This window comes from Leptidea sinapis, chromosome 27, assembly GCF_905404315.1.
Source record: "Leptidea sinapis chromosome 27, ilLepSina1.1, whole genome shotgun sequence".
NCBI classification, from domain to species: domain Eukaryota; kingdom Metazoa; phylum Arthropoda; class Insecta; order Lepidoptera; family Pieridae; genus Leptidea; species Leptidea sinapis.
The window spans coordinates 5025945-5044501 of NC_066291.1; the positions used below are offsets into that span (position 1 = coordinate 5025945).

At 36.2% G+C, this 18557-nt stretch overlaps 1 protein-coding gene across 1 annotated transcript in view; it reads left to right on the forward strand.

Annotated features, from left to right (window-relative positions):
- Positions 1-18557, forward strand: part of LOC126972740 (E3 ubiquitin-protein ligase Ubr3) — a 99037-nt gene continuing 80480 nt past the window's right edge. Inside the window, exons 1-2 of the mRNA XM_050819707.1 lie at positions 1-526; positions 14088-14301. Of these exons, the coding sequence (XP_050675664.1) occupies positions 310-526; positions 14088-14301 (431 nt within the window). The 5' untranslated portion in view covers positions 1-309. The remainder of the gene's footprint in view (positions 527-14087; positions 14302-18557) is intronic.

Sequence of the window (18557 nt, forward strand, 5' to 3'; positions counted from 1 at the left end):
GCCGAGTTGTTTCTATGCCAATTGCATTGCAGTGTATTATTAATTTGAACAAATTTGGTGAAATCTCATGTTCTTTATTATTCTAATATAAGTACTGGAGTTGGTGAGTTTAGGTTTATTTTAGATCAGTTTTGAACGTGATATACCTACAGCAAATAATGTCTCTCTGCGGGTGCGTTTCGAACCGCAGTTCATTGCCTTATGTAAAACTGGAAATGGTGTTTCTTCCGTGAGTGACCGAATTGTTATAGTGTGACCTATGTGTAGTGTTGGAGGCTTTGTTAAAATTTGTAAATATAAAGTGAAATAATGTCTAATTCAACTGCACAAGTGTTGATGAAAAAGGCAAAAAGAGGAGCAGCTGCATATATCCACGCGGATTGTGTTAACGGGTCACCACAACACTTGGGCCCGCTGCTAGACGTGCTGCTCAACCCGATTAAAGCAATAGATGAGTGGGAGACAATTGACTGGTGCAGGTGGCTCCTGGCTGGTGGCAGAACTCCAGATGAATATGCTTCCATTGGTACGTTTTTTATTTTATCCAAATAGTGTCAGTCATTTGTGATCATTAAAAAGATAAAAGCTTAAGATTAGTGATATAATATCTTACCTAACATTAATATTTTTATTAATATTGTATTGGAATATGAATAATCAAATTTATCATTGAATCTGTAAGTGTGCATATAACAAATGGAGACCTTTGTTTACCAGTTGAGGTCATGCTATTGTTACTATAATAGGGTTCTATGAGTTGATGTGTTCATATCTTCTTTTCTTTAGTATTCTAGATATGAAATTATTTCAGTAGCAATTTTGTTAAATATTATTTTCCCCTTAAACTTAACCATTATTTATATTTCTCTGTTGATTTATTAATTTTTATTTTCCACACACTTATAAAATATCCCTGTTTTAACGAAATTGGCTGTGCCCCAGGGCACAAAATTTTACAGATACACCAAAATAGAGAGTGCCAAGGCACACAATTACTGCCCTCAACAAGCTCTGATCCTTATTTTGTTCATAAGATTGTTTATTTAACATGGTCTACTAGCTTGTAAGGTACTCCTGCATCTTTTAAATTTTTTTAATATCTCTACAGGTACTACTAATAGTTAAATGTCTGCTATCTGCACCATCATCTGACTATCTTCTCTTTAAAGTATTACAGATACTTTAACTTTCTCAAACTAAGTTTTCAATAATTGATTGATTGGCCCTCTTGTTTATTGTAAATAGATAAATAGTCTTTAGAATATCAAAAATGACAGAATAGAATTAGGTGAGAGCCTGTTTGTACCATTATTTCTATCAGGAAGGATTTTTTTAATTTTAATAAATTCCATTTCAGAGTAGTGTCAGTTCCTTTAATTGAACAGCTTAATTTATACAATTATTTCCTGAAGCAGTTAGCCCACTTATCTTTAATAAATATTAAAATATAATTAATATATACTTTATGGTTCTAACAGTCCTTCTAGTGTATCTCCCCAATGCTAAGATTTGTAAATAAAAAGATTAGTGTATTATTGAAGGAATGGATGGGTTTGAATCACCATTATGATTGAAGTTTTCATTCAAATGCATGTCCATTCATGGCTACTTAGTGTATGAAAGATTTTTTTTTAAAATCACAGTTATTATCCCTATAAATAGATTTTTTTTTGCCCTGTTTCCCTGAGGCGTAAAAGAATAAGGAAGTTCCAGGTGTATGGGTATTATAAGAGGTGTCTTAAAAACAACAACAATACAAATGAGCTACTCAAATTCCCATTCTCTTCTCAATTTTACCCTAGGATGGTATGGACTCTGCCAGTTTTGGAGATCCCTTTTCCAAGTGCTTTGTTTGGGCCACCCATCATACTCTGGCTGAGCACAATACCTCTTATTGCAGGATATAAATGAGGCTACAAAGTCTTAGCTTTTGCAATATTTAATAAATTTCAGCTCATACTGTGCAGCCGGTTTCGTTATACTTTACATACACACAGTAATATTGACTGAGCTACTCAGCATATAATATAAGTGGGGTAACAAAATTGAGCACAATATTTGGCATCATGGAGGGGCACCCACATGGTTCGTAGACATGGATAGCATCATACAGCTTTTCTTAGATCTTCTATTACACATCCCAATTACTACCACTAAACAACTGATGAAAATACAATAATTTAAACAGTCTGTTCCACTTCTGGTATTATCATTATCACAATTTGCGACCTCTTAAAAATCTTGGATTAATTTGAAACTGCACACCTTAAATTTGAAAAATGTAGAGTGTCCCATTTTTTTTCGTATCAGGATAAGTAAACTTTTTATGTATGATACCCAGTAAGTACTGTTTTTGTGCTGAAGACTATGGCATGTTCTAATTTGTTACAACATTTACTTAATTTGAGTTGAAAAAAGAATGAAATAAAGTAGTGGAATCAATAAATGAATGATTAAGCTTTTTCAACAACTTTGAATAGATTTCCCTCAGTTATTTCATGATATTGATGCTTGCTGGCTTTTGTTTTTCATTCTATGTATCCTAAAGAATTGACTGATTAAAAAAATAATGTTCTAGATCTATTATACTTTTTTTAAAGTTGTTATTTGTAAACATTGTAACATTTTGCACCCAATAGTTGAACTAACATTTTGATAGACAATATGCCTTGTAATAAATAATATATTTTGTATGTTTAAGAGAAAAAAAAAATGTCCGTATTCACAAGTTCTTTTTATTAGTGGGTATCAATAAAAATTACACCTATGACAAAAAAAATATTGTAAGCCACTTTGCCTTTCAATATTTTTTTAATATTAATATCTTTAATGGTATTCTATAAATTGTGCTTCTACCATTCTTAGGTACAGCTTCTTCGGGAGAGCTCTGTTCAAATTTTTATCTTTTCGTGGGGTAGACAACACATTCTATGAAAAGAAAAAAATATTGATTGATATAGTACCTAATTATCCATTCATAATATGGTAAAATAAGTACTAAAATTGAACTACATTATTCAATTCGTTCATTATTTGGGATAAAGTACCATAAAATGAATATACAAAATTTACTTCAGCGTTCAGTTTAAGATGCTATACTATATAAAAGTTGAATGAGTGAAGGTTAATATATGCTTTAGTTCAACTTTTGGGCATGAAATCTAAAATTGAACAAGCAAGATATAAAGCCCTTAAAATAATTAAAAAAGCCAAATTGTATGTTCAACTTATGGCAATTAGCATTTGCTTTAATTAATTTGAGCTGTTTTGTTTTAATCTTAAAAGAGTTATTTTAAATGGTACAATGGATCTAAAAACATGCCATGTTTCCATAAGTTGAATGGTGTTCATCTGCTGGATCAAGCAAATAAAATTGAATCCATTACTTGAATGGTAAATATTTCTAAATCTATGGCGCATAATATAAATATGTATTAATATAATCAATGACAAATATATCAAGATTTTAATCCAACCAAAATCTTTCAAATCTACCATTAATTCTTTCTTCAATCTGACAAAATTCTTAAATTTGGAGGGCACTCACCTTAAGTAAATTTCCATATAAACCCATTTTTTGGAGTGAAGCACTCACAAAGTGACTAGCTGCGAGCGCTTCCAAGCTGTGACCATCGATGTTGTTACAAAAACATTGTTTTATGCGGGAAAAAATAATGTAAATATCTAAGTTGCGGAGATTTTTATAGTTTTTGAGTTTTCGCTCAAATGTTCATTTATTGGGGGTTGTTCAGCTTTTGGTGACACTACCCTATAATTAAAATAAACTTAAAAGTTTTATTTAAAATTGTTCTGCAGAAAGTGTTATTACTCATAAAATTAGTAGTAGTAATAGTGACAATGGTGAGCCGTAGGAGCTATCACAAATAATTTTTAAGTGCCTGCACTCGAAACGAGTGCTGTAGTTGTGTTATGCTATTGACACAAGATGGTGCTTAGCAAAAAAACTAGATGTAAATTAATATTATCGTATAACTAGAACTAAATGATATAAATATTTAAAGAAATATTACTAAAGCTTCTAGAACCATCAGAACTTTATACCTAAAAAAGGATGGGTGGCCACTATTGAAGGCAAGGGAGAAGACTTGGCGGTTAGCCTAGAAATAGCAAAGGTCTTTGATTGTGTCTGGCCCAAGGTGTTCTCTCAAAACTTCCATCATTTGGACTTTCCGAGAGTTTATGCAAGTGGATCACCATCTTCCTTACTGGACCCAGCATATAGGTCGTAGTTGATGGTTATTGCTCGAAACCGAAGCCCATGACCGCTGGAGTTCTCCAAGGCTGTGTGCTTATTTCCTTTAATGTTTCTTCTGCATATTAGGGATACGTTGGACCCCTCCTACTTACATTGCTATGCAGATGCCGTCGCCAGAACCAGAAGAACTTGTGTATTCTATATCAAGTCCTCTCTAGAAGGTCATGGAATGGGGTAAAATGAACCTTCATTTCGAAACTCCAACTTAACCCCCAGAAGACTCAAGTTTTCGAGCTTACCACTTTAAAAAAAACTATTGTCGTCACCGCTCTTCGCTTAAAGCCTCGTCTAGTATCTGAATTCTAGGACATCTAAAGTGATTGCCAATTATGCGCTATTCTGGAAGGCAAGACCAAACCTGCTTCGAAGAAGCTGGGCGTGATAAATAGAGCACTGCAAAAATTCAAACATTCCAGCGTTTTACAAAGCGCAGGTCCAGTCTCATATGGAGTATTGCTCTCATCTCTGGAATGGCGCAGCCCTGTATCAGCTTAAACTATTTGACCGCGGTAACGCAGAACTGCTCGAATTTTCGGGAATCCAGTACTCTGTGCAGGGCTAGATCACATAGTGTTACGTTGAGACGTCGCTTCATTATGTGTCACGGGGAGTGTTCCAAAGAGCTGCTTGACCTGATTCATGCCACCGAATTCCACATTCGCACTGTTATACGGGGACACTTGAGTTTAGTTTTTTAAAAAAAACTTTATTTATTAAAAACACTTTAATTGACAAAACTTATAATCATTGAATTAGATTAGCCATTGCATCTGATTCCATAGATTTTAATTGTGTGGCAACTGAAAGTGTATTTGTTAAAACGCAATCAGATCTTCCAAAAATAGATTCCAGTTATGATGTTATTTGATGATGCGTTTTTTGTGTTTCAAACCCAGATTTTATTTCTGCCGAATTTAAAAGAGTGAAATCTACAAATTAATTTTGTGAAAATTAATTTAATTTAAAAGTTTTTTCCTATTCATATTTTCTCACAATTTGTGAAACTAAACATAATAAATAAATGCAGAAAATAAAATTTAATTAGAATTGCTTTATATCAAATGTTTTATCTGTTAGGATCTCAACAAGAATCATATGATAATCATATCAATGTTAAAGTACTGTTTTAAGTTTATATTTTTTAAGTAAAAACAATAAAATTATAAACTAAACAAAAAATAACATATTCATTAGACTCACTTAAAAATTGGTACCTTGAATATATATACCACATTAATATTAGTAAGTTTTTATGGAAAAGAGCGTCTGATGTTAAGTAATCACCGCCGCCCACATTATCCTGCAATACCAGAGGAATCACAAGAGCGTCGGCGGCCCTTTAAAAAAGTGAATGAGCTTTTTTTAAAGGCACCCAATACCCATGTTGTATTGTTCTGGAAGCACAAGGAAGCTCATTCTACAGTTTTGTTGTACGTGGAAGAAAGTTCCTTGTAAACCGCACAGACACACACGAAGCGATGAGACCAGCAGGATTTTCAGCTGATAGAAATTGATAAGCCCTCTCCATTACAATGCAGTGCCGATCAGGATTCTTGAAAGACCCAAAAATTCTTAGCGACACCACAACTGCGTTCGTCACCTTGAGACAAAAGATGATAAGTCTCGTTTGCCCAGTAATTTCACTAGCTACGGCGGCCTTATTAAATTAATTATTAATTATTTTATAAATCACAAAATGTAATTAAATTTAATATATTTCACCAGAATTATTACAAGTTTGTGCAAGTGCTGACCCGGCAATACCCCGCCCACTCATTGTATGAGTAATTATTATTCATTATCAAAATATGTAATGAAATGTTATTAACTGAACTACACTGTCCTGCAAAAGTACATCACACTTTTCAAATTAATTTTTTTTCTTAACTATAGAAGGTAGAGATTTAAGATTAAAAACGTTTTGTTGCAAATTTTATAGGCTTTAATTCTTAGAAACTAAAATTATACATTAGTAGCATTTTTAACTTAAAAAAGATAAAACAATGAAAATAGACATTTTTAGTTTAGTGTTAAAAAAATCAACTAAAATGTATTACATGTTATTTAATTTTTAATAACTGGTATTGCCTCCTCGAGCTCTGATTACAGCTTCGAGCCGGTTTGGCATACTGAACACTAGGTTTCAGAGCCGATGTTGGGGAATATTCTCCCATTCTTCTACCAGGGCCTGCTTTAGTGCCCTGAGGGTAGTAGGTGGTGGTCTGCGATTTCTGACTAGCCTCCCAAGCTCATCCCAGGCGTGTTCAATCGGGTTCAGGACTTCCTGATGGCCAAGCCATCACGCTGATACCGACCTCCTGAATATACTCTTGTACGATATGAGCCGTGTGTGGCCGGGTTATCATGCATCAGCATCGATCCATCACCCATATTTGCTAAATACGGCCCTGCATACTCATTGAGAATCTCTTGAGCATATCTTTGCCCAGTGAGGGTGCCATTTTCTATGGCTACTAGCTCTGTGCGACCTTCTGAAGATATGCCAGCCCATACATGTACACTGCCTCCACCGTATTGGACTGTTTCTGAGATGCCTTTTTATTTCGAAAGTATAGCTTGTGAAATTAAAACGTTATCCCAATTTTAAAAGTGTGATACTTACTTTTGAAGGCCAGTGTAGTTGTATTGCGAATTTAGAATTTTTTTTTAACTCAAAAAAATATCCAGATAAGTAATCACCTCATCATATCATATGACTAAAACGTTCTCCGAAACACGCTCCATATAATGTTACAAGAATTTTTCCGATCTGTTCGGTAGTTTTCGCAGTTTAATCGAAAGAAAAAACCGATCATACATTTATTAGTACAATATAGATTCTTGATATAGGCTCTGACGTCACAGAAACCCCGCGCAAAATGGCGCGTTTGAAATTTTAATAGCCGAAATATACGTGGGTAACACTGAAAATGTTAAGAACTGGCCAGTTAGAAACATTGCTAATGAATACTTTTTTTGAATTTCAATTTTAGAACTCTTTGGTAACCTAATGTAGTATATTGCATTCATTTGTCATTTGTTTTTTATTGCATTCATTTGTCATTTGTTTTTGTGAATTGGCGGCAAATCTAAAACTCTTTTTACACGTGAAAATGAACCTAACGATAGAAAATTTATTATGACTTTCGTTGTGGGCTTACTCAAAAACAAAGCTATGATAGGCTGCGATTAGCATTTCTTAATGAAGCCCCAAATCGTGCCACTATTTACAATTGGTTTAATGAGTTTAAGCGTGGACGTAGCAATCTCAATGATGATTCGCGTGAGGGATGTTCTTTAACAGCGAATACTGAAGACAACATCAGTGCTGTGCGAAGTAGCAAGCCTAGGCTTTGGTATGAGTCAAGTTCAAAAAATATTACACGAACATTTAGGCGTCAGGAAGCTTTGTACCAGATGGATTCCCCATACTTTAACCGACGACCAGAAACACCTTCGCATGGACTGGTGTCGCCAAATGTTAGATAAGTTCAACGGTGGTGACTCAAATGCTGTATTTGACATACATGATGATATGATATATTGCTACGGACCTGAAACCAAAAGCCCAGATACCCAATCAACAAGCTCAGTGGGAATTCGGAATAACCTCTTGTTTGTAAAGTCGGTGAATAAAAATTCTTATTATGAGTAATAATTGACCTTATTGTGACACTTGTATTTTTGTTCATTAAACTGCGACGAAACAAGCTTGTGGTAAAATATCAGCGGCATTGTATTTAAGTATTCATATTATTTTCAATTGTTGAGCGAAGCTGAGCGGAGCTCCTACCGGTTGACTGCAATCGATTTCTGTGTTAAAGTGTCTCGGCCATTTCTGGACCGATTTAAAAAAATTTTGAACTCATTGAAAGCTTTCGAAATTTTCTAGGTTATTGTCGAGACATAATTTTGAATTTCGACTTGATTCAATTATTATAATTAAAAACAAACATGATTTACAATTTATTCTAAATTAGCACGCGCTATTTATATTTATTAAAAAATTGAGCCAATTGATCAAATCTTGTTTGATTTTTTTTTTTTTGTTTTTGTAAACAGACTTAGTTTACCTCGTTTTGCTCAAATATACGCCGCGGCGAAGCGGTACGACGAGCGACTGCTGCATGCTAGTATTATTTTGATTTGTAATAGGTATATTTAATAAACAGAGTTCCTTTAATATGCCAATCTATGGTATCCATTAGGTTGGTAAGGAGAGGCTGAAATATAGATAGTTATTGCAGGAGCCGACACGCTCGCTGAACAGGCGTGGTCTGTAGGAGTAGAGCTGCTAATCCATAAGCTGTCGTGCGTGATACGAGCTGGTTATGTAACGCTGTGATGATTTCAAGTGAACCGCTAAATCCATAGGTACTAGACATCGCAATACTTTTTATGATTTCTTTATACTCTTGAAAGTTTACTTGTAATTTCTTACAGCTTCAAAAATAATTTAAAATGTAATGAGGGCACATATTCTTCATCTTACACGTTCATTCAGCAGATGTTCAATGGGACCCCTCGATGATCAATCCGGGACTTGAAAAAAAAAATTAATAAGGAATGGCTGATATTAATCTTTTGTTTATTTTGTCCAAAACTTTGGTGGTCTCATCTTATATATTTTACTGTTTTCTTAGATTGGAAGACAAAGTAATTATTTTAAATTTGTGTTATTATCGGTGATGTTTCGAACACATTAGCTTAAATTTATTTATCGTTTTACTTCGACTCGGTTTTGTGACTATAGTACGGAGGTACCATATCAACCATGTCTGTATTTATAGCGAACATCAATTTGCGAACCCCCCCTGGACCGTGTGAAAAAAAAGTATGCGAAGCAAAAGACAGTCAATTCTTTAGTATTTTCCCGGTGTCCTCAAAACTGGTCTAATAAGTAGGTATCCCAATTAATTTGCAAAGCCTGTTGCAATTATATTAAAGGTTGCCATTTCACAACACAGCTAAATAAGTCCGAGCCTCATAGAACATGAAAAAGGTTACATTCGAAACGTTTTGTGTGCATTTAAAGTGGTGCGTCGTGCAGACGGTCACTCGCCAGTCGCCACTCGGCAGAGTGCTCAACTGCTCAGTGCAGTGCGTTGACTCGGCTCGGTAGTGGGTCCTAACGCGCGCGATCGTTGACCCCGACCAGCTGATCGCCCCACGTGCGTCCACCCTCGTGTCATGTGTATCTCACCTCGACAACAAGTGGCTTTTCCCTCCGATGACTTGCCGCTATAGCAAGTATCAATTATTTTACTTTTACGTATGACTCACGTTAGTATAATGCGCTTCAAAAAAAGAGTTTATTAAACTCTAGAACCAGTCTACTACTGTAATAAAGACGATAGAAAATTTTCCACCTCCAACACATGTAATTTTTTTCTATTTAAGTTTTGTATATTATTCGTTACTGATAAAATAATAATATGGCGTGTAAAAGCAAGATAGTAACATAGACTGCTGAAATATGATACCTTACATGTGTAATAAGTTTACTTATAATGATTTTGACTACTTTTTTTTCTACGTATTTTTCTGCGAATTAAAAGTTTTTTTTTTTTTTCCATGTATTGTAACGGCAACTCGGTTACATTTGAGGTAATGAGTTCTAATCCAATCGTTACACTAAATATTAGGAAAAAAACAAACAAAAAAAACTGCTTATCAATATATTTTAATTTAGAAATATTAATTTATTCGTCACCTACAACTAGCAAGGGTTCACGTGCAGAGCCGCCAATGGTGTCAAAAAATTGCAGGTACATTGTCCGCTGTAACTCTGTCATCTCGAGAGTGATCCGATTTTTATTGAATTTAAGTTATAGCCTTGTCGGATATTATATCTATCGGAAATTATTATTGTGACGGGTAAGATCAAGCGTGGTCTAAAACACACACACATACACATGTACAAATTGGAGTAAAGTCCATTCGTACGTTAGGGCTGACACAAAACTTTCTTTTTGTGTCACATAAATTGCAACCTGGAAGCGCAGCCTGAGGTAATTAATATTTAATGCAACAGTCCACTCATTGTATGCCGTCTGTCATCGGCACGGCACCAATTCTGCGCACGCGACTTTGTAATAAGGGCAACGTTATGTACGTTAACCTATCGTTTACCCTTCGCTGGATTTGCAACCATTGTTAATTACTCTGCGTAATGCGCTCACAATCGAGATAATTTGCTAGTTTTCACAGAAGAGTGCCATTACCTTGGTTTTTTCATATTTATCTTAATGATTTTTTACGTCCAATTTAATAACATCATCAGTTATACACTAATTAATAACATATTTAACTTGAGAATTACATATGAAAATTTAATTTATGGTCACAAAAATCCTTTTTGCTCTTAATGTTGATTTTCATTATTATAACACTAGAAATAAGGGATTGCTTGAAACTTATACTAGTAGGCTGCATAAGAGACATAATAGCTTTAACGGTAAATATATTCACTTTTATAATTAAGTCCCAGCCACTATTCAGGCATTATCTATAAATAAATTTAAATGTGTTATAAAAAAAATCTTTGTCGTAAATCCTACTACTCCACAGCTTAATATATTAAGTGATAGAAGAGACTGGGACCAGATAATTATTATTTTATAGCAATGACAGTACAATATTGTATATTTTATTAAAAAAAAATGCCGGGAGAGTTTCTCGCGCCGCTTCTTTTCTTTCAGAGCGCCATTTGTTTCCGAAGCGGTAGTAGTATCTAGTATATTAGAAATGACAGCAAAAAGAATTGTAAAGGAATCAATTTTAAGAAAATAAATGCCTTTTATGCCTCTCATCCTGCCCCCATACGGCAGAGAAGGGCAATATTTTGAGCCCTATTTTTACTTTGAAATCGACTCTTGGAAACCATGTAACGACACCGCTGCCCATGCTAGATGCCAACTCATAAGAGAAAACTGTTCGGCTAGATACTTTCTTAGTACCTTCTACCTAAGTTGGGCGACCAGGATGGCATTTTGTTCCTCTATGCTTCACAAGTGCGCTCGGTGTTGACCCAGATACATGTATGTCAGCCTTGTCTTTGCTAGCTGTATCTAAAAAACTTATATATAAACGAGTATGTATATATCTTCAAAGTGAAACATTTTAATATTTTTTTTTGAGGAGGAGGACAAACGAGCGTACGGTTACCTGATGTTAAGTGTGTAAGTTTTGAAAGGTTTTTCCACCGTTTCGGAATTAAGTTTTCCGCTTTACTCAGAAGAAGTGGTAAAAACCTCATTGCCATTGTTTTAAACAAGTGCTTACTCGGCACCCTTTGTTTTGCTATATAAATATAGTACGCCGCGACCGCTCGTTGTATGAAGTGTCTTACGTAATGAAATGTCATCGACTGAATTATTTGTATTGCGAATATATAGGTATTCATGTTCGCGGAATGACACAAACTGGCGTTGCGTAGAGACGTCGCTTCATTGTGTGTCTTCTACCGCATTTATCACGGGGATAGCTGTTTTTGTTTCCGAAGAGCTGTTTCACCTGATTCCTGCCGCCGAATTCCACGCTTCACAACTACAGCTCGATTCACGTAATTTTACATGAGCGATATCGCAGCGACATCTGTCGTTCACCTGCGATTCGTATTCACGTGATTTAAATCGCACGTTCGAGAAACGATCCTATCCAAAAATCGCTAAAGCGTATTCACGTCAGCTAGACGGACTTCAATCGTTGTGTCAGTGGTATTCTGCTATCTTTTTACAATCGGTTACAAATGATTTAATGTCAGATCGAACGTCTGCGAAGTCGCTGAACTGAAGTTAGTAATTTGCAGTTGTTGGCTGTTGAAAGTTTTTTCATAAACATGAATATCAGCTTGTCTTGGCTACTTTTGGATCTTTCCGAAAGGGAAGACCGGCGAAGAGAACGTCGACGCCGAAATAATTTAAGGATCAACAAATATTTTGCTTTCGAAATGACATATACGGAGTTCGTGAAAACATTTCGCTTTACCAAGGATTTAGTCCTTGGTCTTATTGAAGACCTCGTTCCTCTAATTCCATGAGAACGTAATACTATACTTAGTTTCCTATTTAGGTTGGTAGTTACCAAGAAAGATCTTAGTAGGTACCTACCTACTTATCTGACTAGATATTTACTATATTTAAGACTTTAATTAAATCTATATATATGTAAAAATAAATTGCTGTTCGTTATTCTCGCTAAAACTCGAGAACGGCTGGACCGATTTGTCTAATTTTGGTCTTGAATTACCTATTTGTGGAAGTCCAGAGAAGGTTTAAAAGTGAATAAATAGGAAAATGCTGCTAAATTAAATAAAAACAACAAATTTGTTTTTCCTTTGATGTATCCATACATAATTTCTATGAGAGAATTTATTGACGCACGGTTTGACAGTTCTGCTGTGAAACAATTTCATTACGACAGCAGAGTGCATATTTTATTACGAAATAATTTTTGATGTTATGATATAGTATTGACAAATTCATATAAAAACATAATTTTATTTAATATATACAGAACAACGTCTGTCGGGTCAGCTAGTAAATAATAAAATCATGTGCTTTTTTACATTATAGGTATTAATAGCACTAGCGTTTTATGCTACAGGATCTTACCAAACCATTGTTGGTCAGAGTAATTTCAACTCAGTAGGTATCTCAACGTACAGTGTCTAGAGCAGTGCGACAGGTTACCTTTACCTATGTTATTGGACTAATTAAGTACCTACTTAATTATTTATTAAATATTTTTAGGTAGTTATTATAGCTTTTATGAAAAAACTAAAATAGCTCAGTAAGTAATTAAAGCTGACGCACGGTTACAATATTCTTCGAGCTCATTTTGTTTAATTGAACGAAACGAGACGAGAAAGAGTTACCTACACTTGGGCGAAAATCCAGTTTGACTTTGATGTACGGTGGTTTTTTTTTATTACAACCATTTGGGTACGACTTTTCATTTTCAGCCTATTAATTTCTGTATAAAAATAATTATACCATACCTTTTTACTACTATACGTCTTCTTGTCAGGTTGAGTACTAGTAACTGAGCAAAAGACTCTGATATAATAATAAACATATTTAAAAGAATAACGTAGAAAATAAAGGAATAGTAGAATTAGACTGGCAATGTCCTATCGCAAGTCGTCGATAAGTCGCCGAGTTTTAGTCCTATTGAGTTGTCGTGCTATCGAATCAGTACGTGAATACCAATTTTGGACCAAGTTTCAATAGGACGACTTCTGAACTACAACGATTTTTGGATCGTTAGAATATACGTGAATCGGCCTACTGGATGTGTGGCGGTCCTCCACAGTGCGGTTTTCAAAGAGCTTTCTTCCATGTACTACAAAGCTGTGGAATGAGCTTCCTTGTGCGGTGTTTACGGGACGATACGACAGGTAGCCAACCTTCAAAAAAAGCGCGTGAACCGTCCTTTGGCCGGCGACGCTCCTGAGATTCCTCTGGTGTAACACCAGACACGTCTACGACAAGCTCGCGATTTGTATTTCATCATCCGGCTCCTATTTCTGCCGTAAAGTAGTAATGTGTAAACATTACTGTGTTTCGGTCTGAAGGGCGCCGTAGCTAGTGAAATTACTGGGCAAATGAGACTTAACATCTTATGACTCAAGGTGACGAACGCAATTGTAGTGCCGCTCAGAATTTTTGGGTTTTTCTTAAATCTTGATCGACACTGCATTGTAATGGGTAGGGCGTTTCAATTAAAATCAGCTGAACTTCCTGCTCGTCTCGTACCTTATATTCATAAAAGAATATCATTATAACGGTGATGTGTTTTTTGTTTGCAGTGCGCAGCTACGACAAGCACGACAAATGCGGGCTGGTGTGGATCCCGCGCGTCGTGGCATACCGCTGCCGGACATGCGGCATATCGCCCTGCATGTCCATCTGCCGCGAGTGCTTCCACCGCGGTGACCACTCCACTCACGACTTCAACATGTTCTTGTCGCAGGCCGGCGGCGCCTGTGACTGCGGCGACAACTCCGTCATGAAGGAGGACGGGTGAGTCCTCACAGCACGTTCACATTTTTTAAGAGCACCTTTTTTTATATAAAGAGGGGGCAAACGGGCAAGAGGCTCACGGGATGGTGAGTGGTGACGCAAATGCACATTGACACCGCAACACCAGGGGTCAACAGATGCGTTGCCGGCCTTGAAGGTCACTAAGTCGTATCGGCTCGGGAAAACAGCAGCCGGTTATTGATACCAAAGGGGCTGTGCACGGTTGTGGATTTCTTGCAAAACGCGCGGTTGTGGAATTTTGACGTAATATCCGGCGGTGGAATTCGACCTCTGGAATCAACCCGAACAGCTCCTCTGAGCACCGATGATGATGCAGAGAGAACCCACGACGAGATGACTTAATTATCTTTTCAACCAAAGCGTGTTTTTTAGCATTTTTTTAACTATTTTTATTCTTTGGCAAGTTGTTGTCAAGTGACTATTGTCTTTCTAGGAATGTACTAGCTTAAACCCGCAACTTCGATCGCGTGAAATAGTTAATTAGTCAGACCAATTCTGAACAGGTGCTCCTTGAATTCGGCGTTTCCATTAAGTCGTTGTTGTGCATCAAATGTAATATCTCACTACATGTCTTGTACAGAGATCTAAAAAGGCGGTGAGTTTTCTGAGAAGAATTCCTATGCAAACGTTGATCCCTTATTTCAACCCGTTCAGGCCCTTTTATTACAACAAAAGGACCTTATCTCCTTTCTCAAGGTGTAGTCTATTTATCAAAATCGAATTCGAAGTTAGGCGTGAAAGCGTGACTTTGTTTCGACTACTTACCAATAACTTTCATCCCCACTCAGGGGGAAGTTTCAAAAACGCCTAAACAAATATACATTTATTTCTAATTAATAATTGCCTCAATACAAAGTTTCATGGTGACATCATGTATAATAACGCTGAATAACTTCCATATAAACTTCTATCCCATATTTCAGCCCTTGTCCCAAGTTATAGTCTATCTCTGTTCTAAATTTTATTAAAGTCGGCTCTGTAGTTTCGGCGTGAAAGCGTAATATACAAACCTACATTCACAGTAATAATATTAGTAGGGATATCTTTAAACCTTCAATAAAAACGCTTTAGTGCTTTCATTATTATCTACTCCTACATTGAGATATGTATTTGCAGCCAGAACAATATAAAAAGTTTTTATGAGGTAATAGTGCGTTGAGTAAGTAGGTCGTAAACTTGACCGATTGATTGAAGTGGAGTAGAGGAGGCCGCGGCGTAGCATGACGTCACCGGCAGTCTGCCTACTCGATTATACTGTCAACTCTTAATATAGCATTATTGTATTAACATTACTGATATTAGTCATTGGTTCTGTCCTTTGCTTTGTACAAGATCAAACTTTAATATTATATTATAATATGTAGCTATTACAAAGAGTTTTTGAATCTTTATCATGCTTTATTTAAACCGAATTTAGGCCCGGTATCCACCAAAGCTGAAAGGAGAGGAGATGTCTTTTGATAACTAATCATTTTTCGTTTTTTCCACATCTCTCCGCTTAGCTTCAGTGGTAATGGATCGAGTGGAAAGGAGATGCGTGTAACCGAGCGGCCGAGCCTCCTGCGCTCGCGCGCCCTTTTCCCCGCTGCCTTCTCCCCGCGCGTTGCACACCCTAAAGAGTTGCTATAAACACAGCTCACATCTTTCCGCTCTGGTCGAAATAACCTGACAGCTTCGTCGCTATCTACTCTACTCTTCGCTTTCCGTGGATACCGGGCCTTACGCACGCTCCATCGGTATCGACTAGTTTCGGACTATTTGAAGGTCCTCCATCAGTGAGTTCGCGGTAACGTCCCGCCTCACACTCATTCACTCATTGAATGGTTCGAATCTAGTCGGTACCGACTCCGATGGAACGTGAGTACTTAAAGCCGATTTAAATGTATTAAATTTTAAAGCTTATTACTGTTGTTTGCACGGAATAGAGCTGACGAAAAATTCAGAACGATGACAAAACAAAGTTATAGAACGAGAGAGAAAGAGTATTCGTAGCAAGGGCACCTTTTTACCTGGCAGTCGTACGCCCCCGTTCTTTGTGTGTCGACAAGACCTAATACTGATTGAAGCCGGTCGGTCGATTGCTTCAGCGGATAACTTATAAAAACCTAATTCTCTCAGGGTATACGTATCACACAGCTAGTTCTCTTGTCTATAAAAAAGCGATATTTTTGCCTTTGACCTAGAATAACCTTTATTAGAAGTCATAGGATCGATGGTGACTTTTGGCACTTTATCTTTACGGTTGTACCTATTGAAGGTCTCTTAACCGTCAAAGTTTTTCAAGTTCAAAGTGTTATTTGAACAGACTAATAATCAAACACGGCACATGTTACCGCAATAGCGCTGTTATAAAACAATAAATATACTAGTAGATATTCGAGTGCTTGATATTTTCCGCCATTGTTCTTAGATATTGGTGTTCGGAAGCAAAAAATAATTACATATGTCGTTCTAAATATGGGTGTACATAATGTTGTGCCTGCAACATGATAAGTATTAATTAGCATCATGCGAGACTATTATCACTAATAATAGTCTTTTAATACCCCTCATTTCATTGTGCAACAGGTGCCTATACATATATAACTATGTATTATAGTAAATTTTATTACATATTCCCTTAGTATGTATTAGAATAAAAGTTACATTCGATTGATTTTACACGCTTTTTATTAGCTTCACCTGTATAATAATAATATTGACACACTTTTTACACGAATTATCTTGCTCCAAGTTAAGCATATAATATAGCCTGTGTTATGGGTTACAAGACAATGATATATTTAATACAATATACTTACTTAAACATACATAAATTCATATAAACATACATAAATACATTAAAACATCCATGACTCGGAAACAAACATCCATATTCATCATATAAATGCTTGCACCTACCGGGATTCGAACCCGGGACCTCTAGCTTAGTAGGTAGGATCGCTAACCACAGGTCGTCTGTATGTACGTTTACGTATACCTGTATGTACGTTTGTTTGTTACCGGCTCATTTTTTATTATTAAATAATAAAAAAAGTATAAATTTTATACTTCGTATTTTATTTAGACTGCATCCGAAACCGCATCATTTATTCCGAACATATTTGTGGGCAGAAAAGTTGAATATAAAACCATTTGTAATGATTTGACGGACATAAAAAAATTTATTAAAGAATTTTTGACATGTATATTTTTAAATCTTTTGCTAGCCTAATGATTTACATACGCCAAGCGATACTGACCTGTAACAATTTATATATACAGGAAAAATCAAGCATCTCTCTGTGTTCCATTTCTTTTGCTAAATTACGATATGCTGTTTTTTTTTTAATGAAAGGGGCGAGCCGAGCAGGACGTTCAGCTGATGGTAATTGCTACGCCCTACCCATTACAATGCATCGAAAATTCCAAAAATTCTGAGCGGCACTACAATTGCGCTCGTCACCTTGAGACATAAGATGTTAAGTCTCATTTGTCCAGTAATTTCACTAGCTACGGCGCTCTTCGACAGAAACACAGGAATGGTTACACATTACTGCTTCACAGCAAAAATAGGCGCCGTTGTGGTACCCATAATCTAGCCAGCTTCCTGTGCAAAGGAGCCTCCCACTGGTAAACTGTCATAATTACTAATACATCTGGTACAAGAATGTTCTTTGAGACATTCTAGAATCTAGTTCATGGCATGAGTATATTTACGTAGCAAATATCATTGATTTATTAATGGAGGTCAGAAGTATGTATGATATATACAAAAACAATAAAAAACTTGCACTGGTATGCCGACAACATCAATTATTAATTTTTATCATGTCTTCGGAAATAACACCACTTAAACCACACCTTTTCTATGCTAGGCTATATGTGTGTCAAACTATAATATACTTTTTGCAATATACCTCAAACTATATATCAAAATTTTAAATTACTATCCTGGATAATATCTAGTTCAACCAAAGCTGTTGGCTTCGAAGAAGTTGCACGTCATAAATAGAGCACGGCATTACTTAAAGCCGGCCCACATTCTAGCGCTCTACAAAGCGCAGGTCCGGCCACATATTATGGAGTCTGACTGTCATCTCTGGTCTGGCGCACCCCAGTATCAGCTCAAGTTCACTTCACTTGGCGTTGCATAGAGACGTCGCTTCATTGTGTGTCTTCCACTGCATTTATCACGGGGAGTGTTCCGAGGGGCTGTTTGACCTGATTCCTGATGTCGAATTCCACCTTGGCAC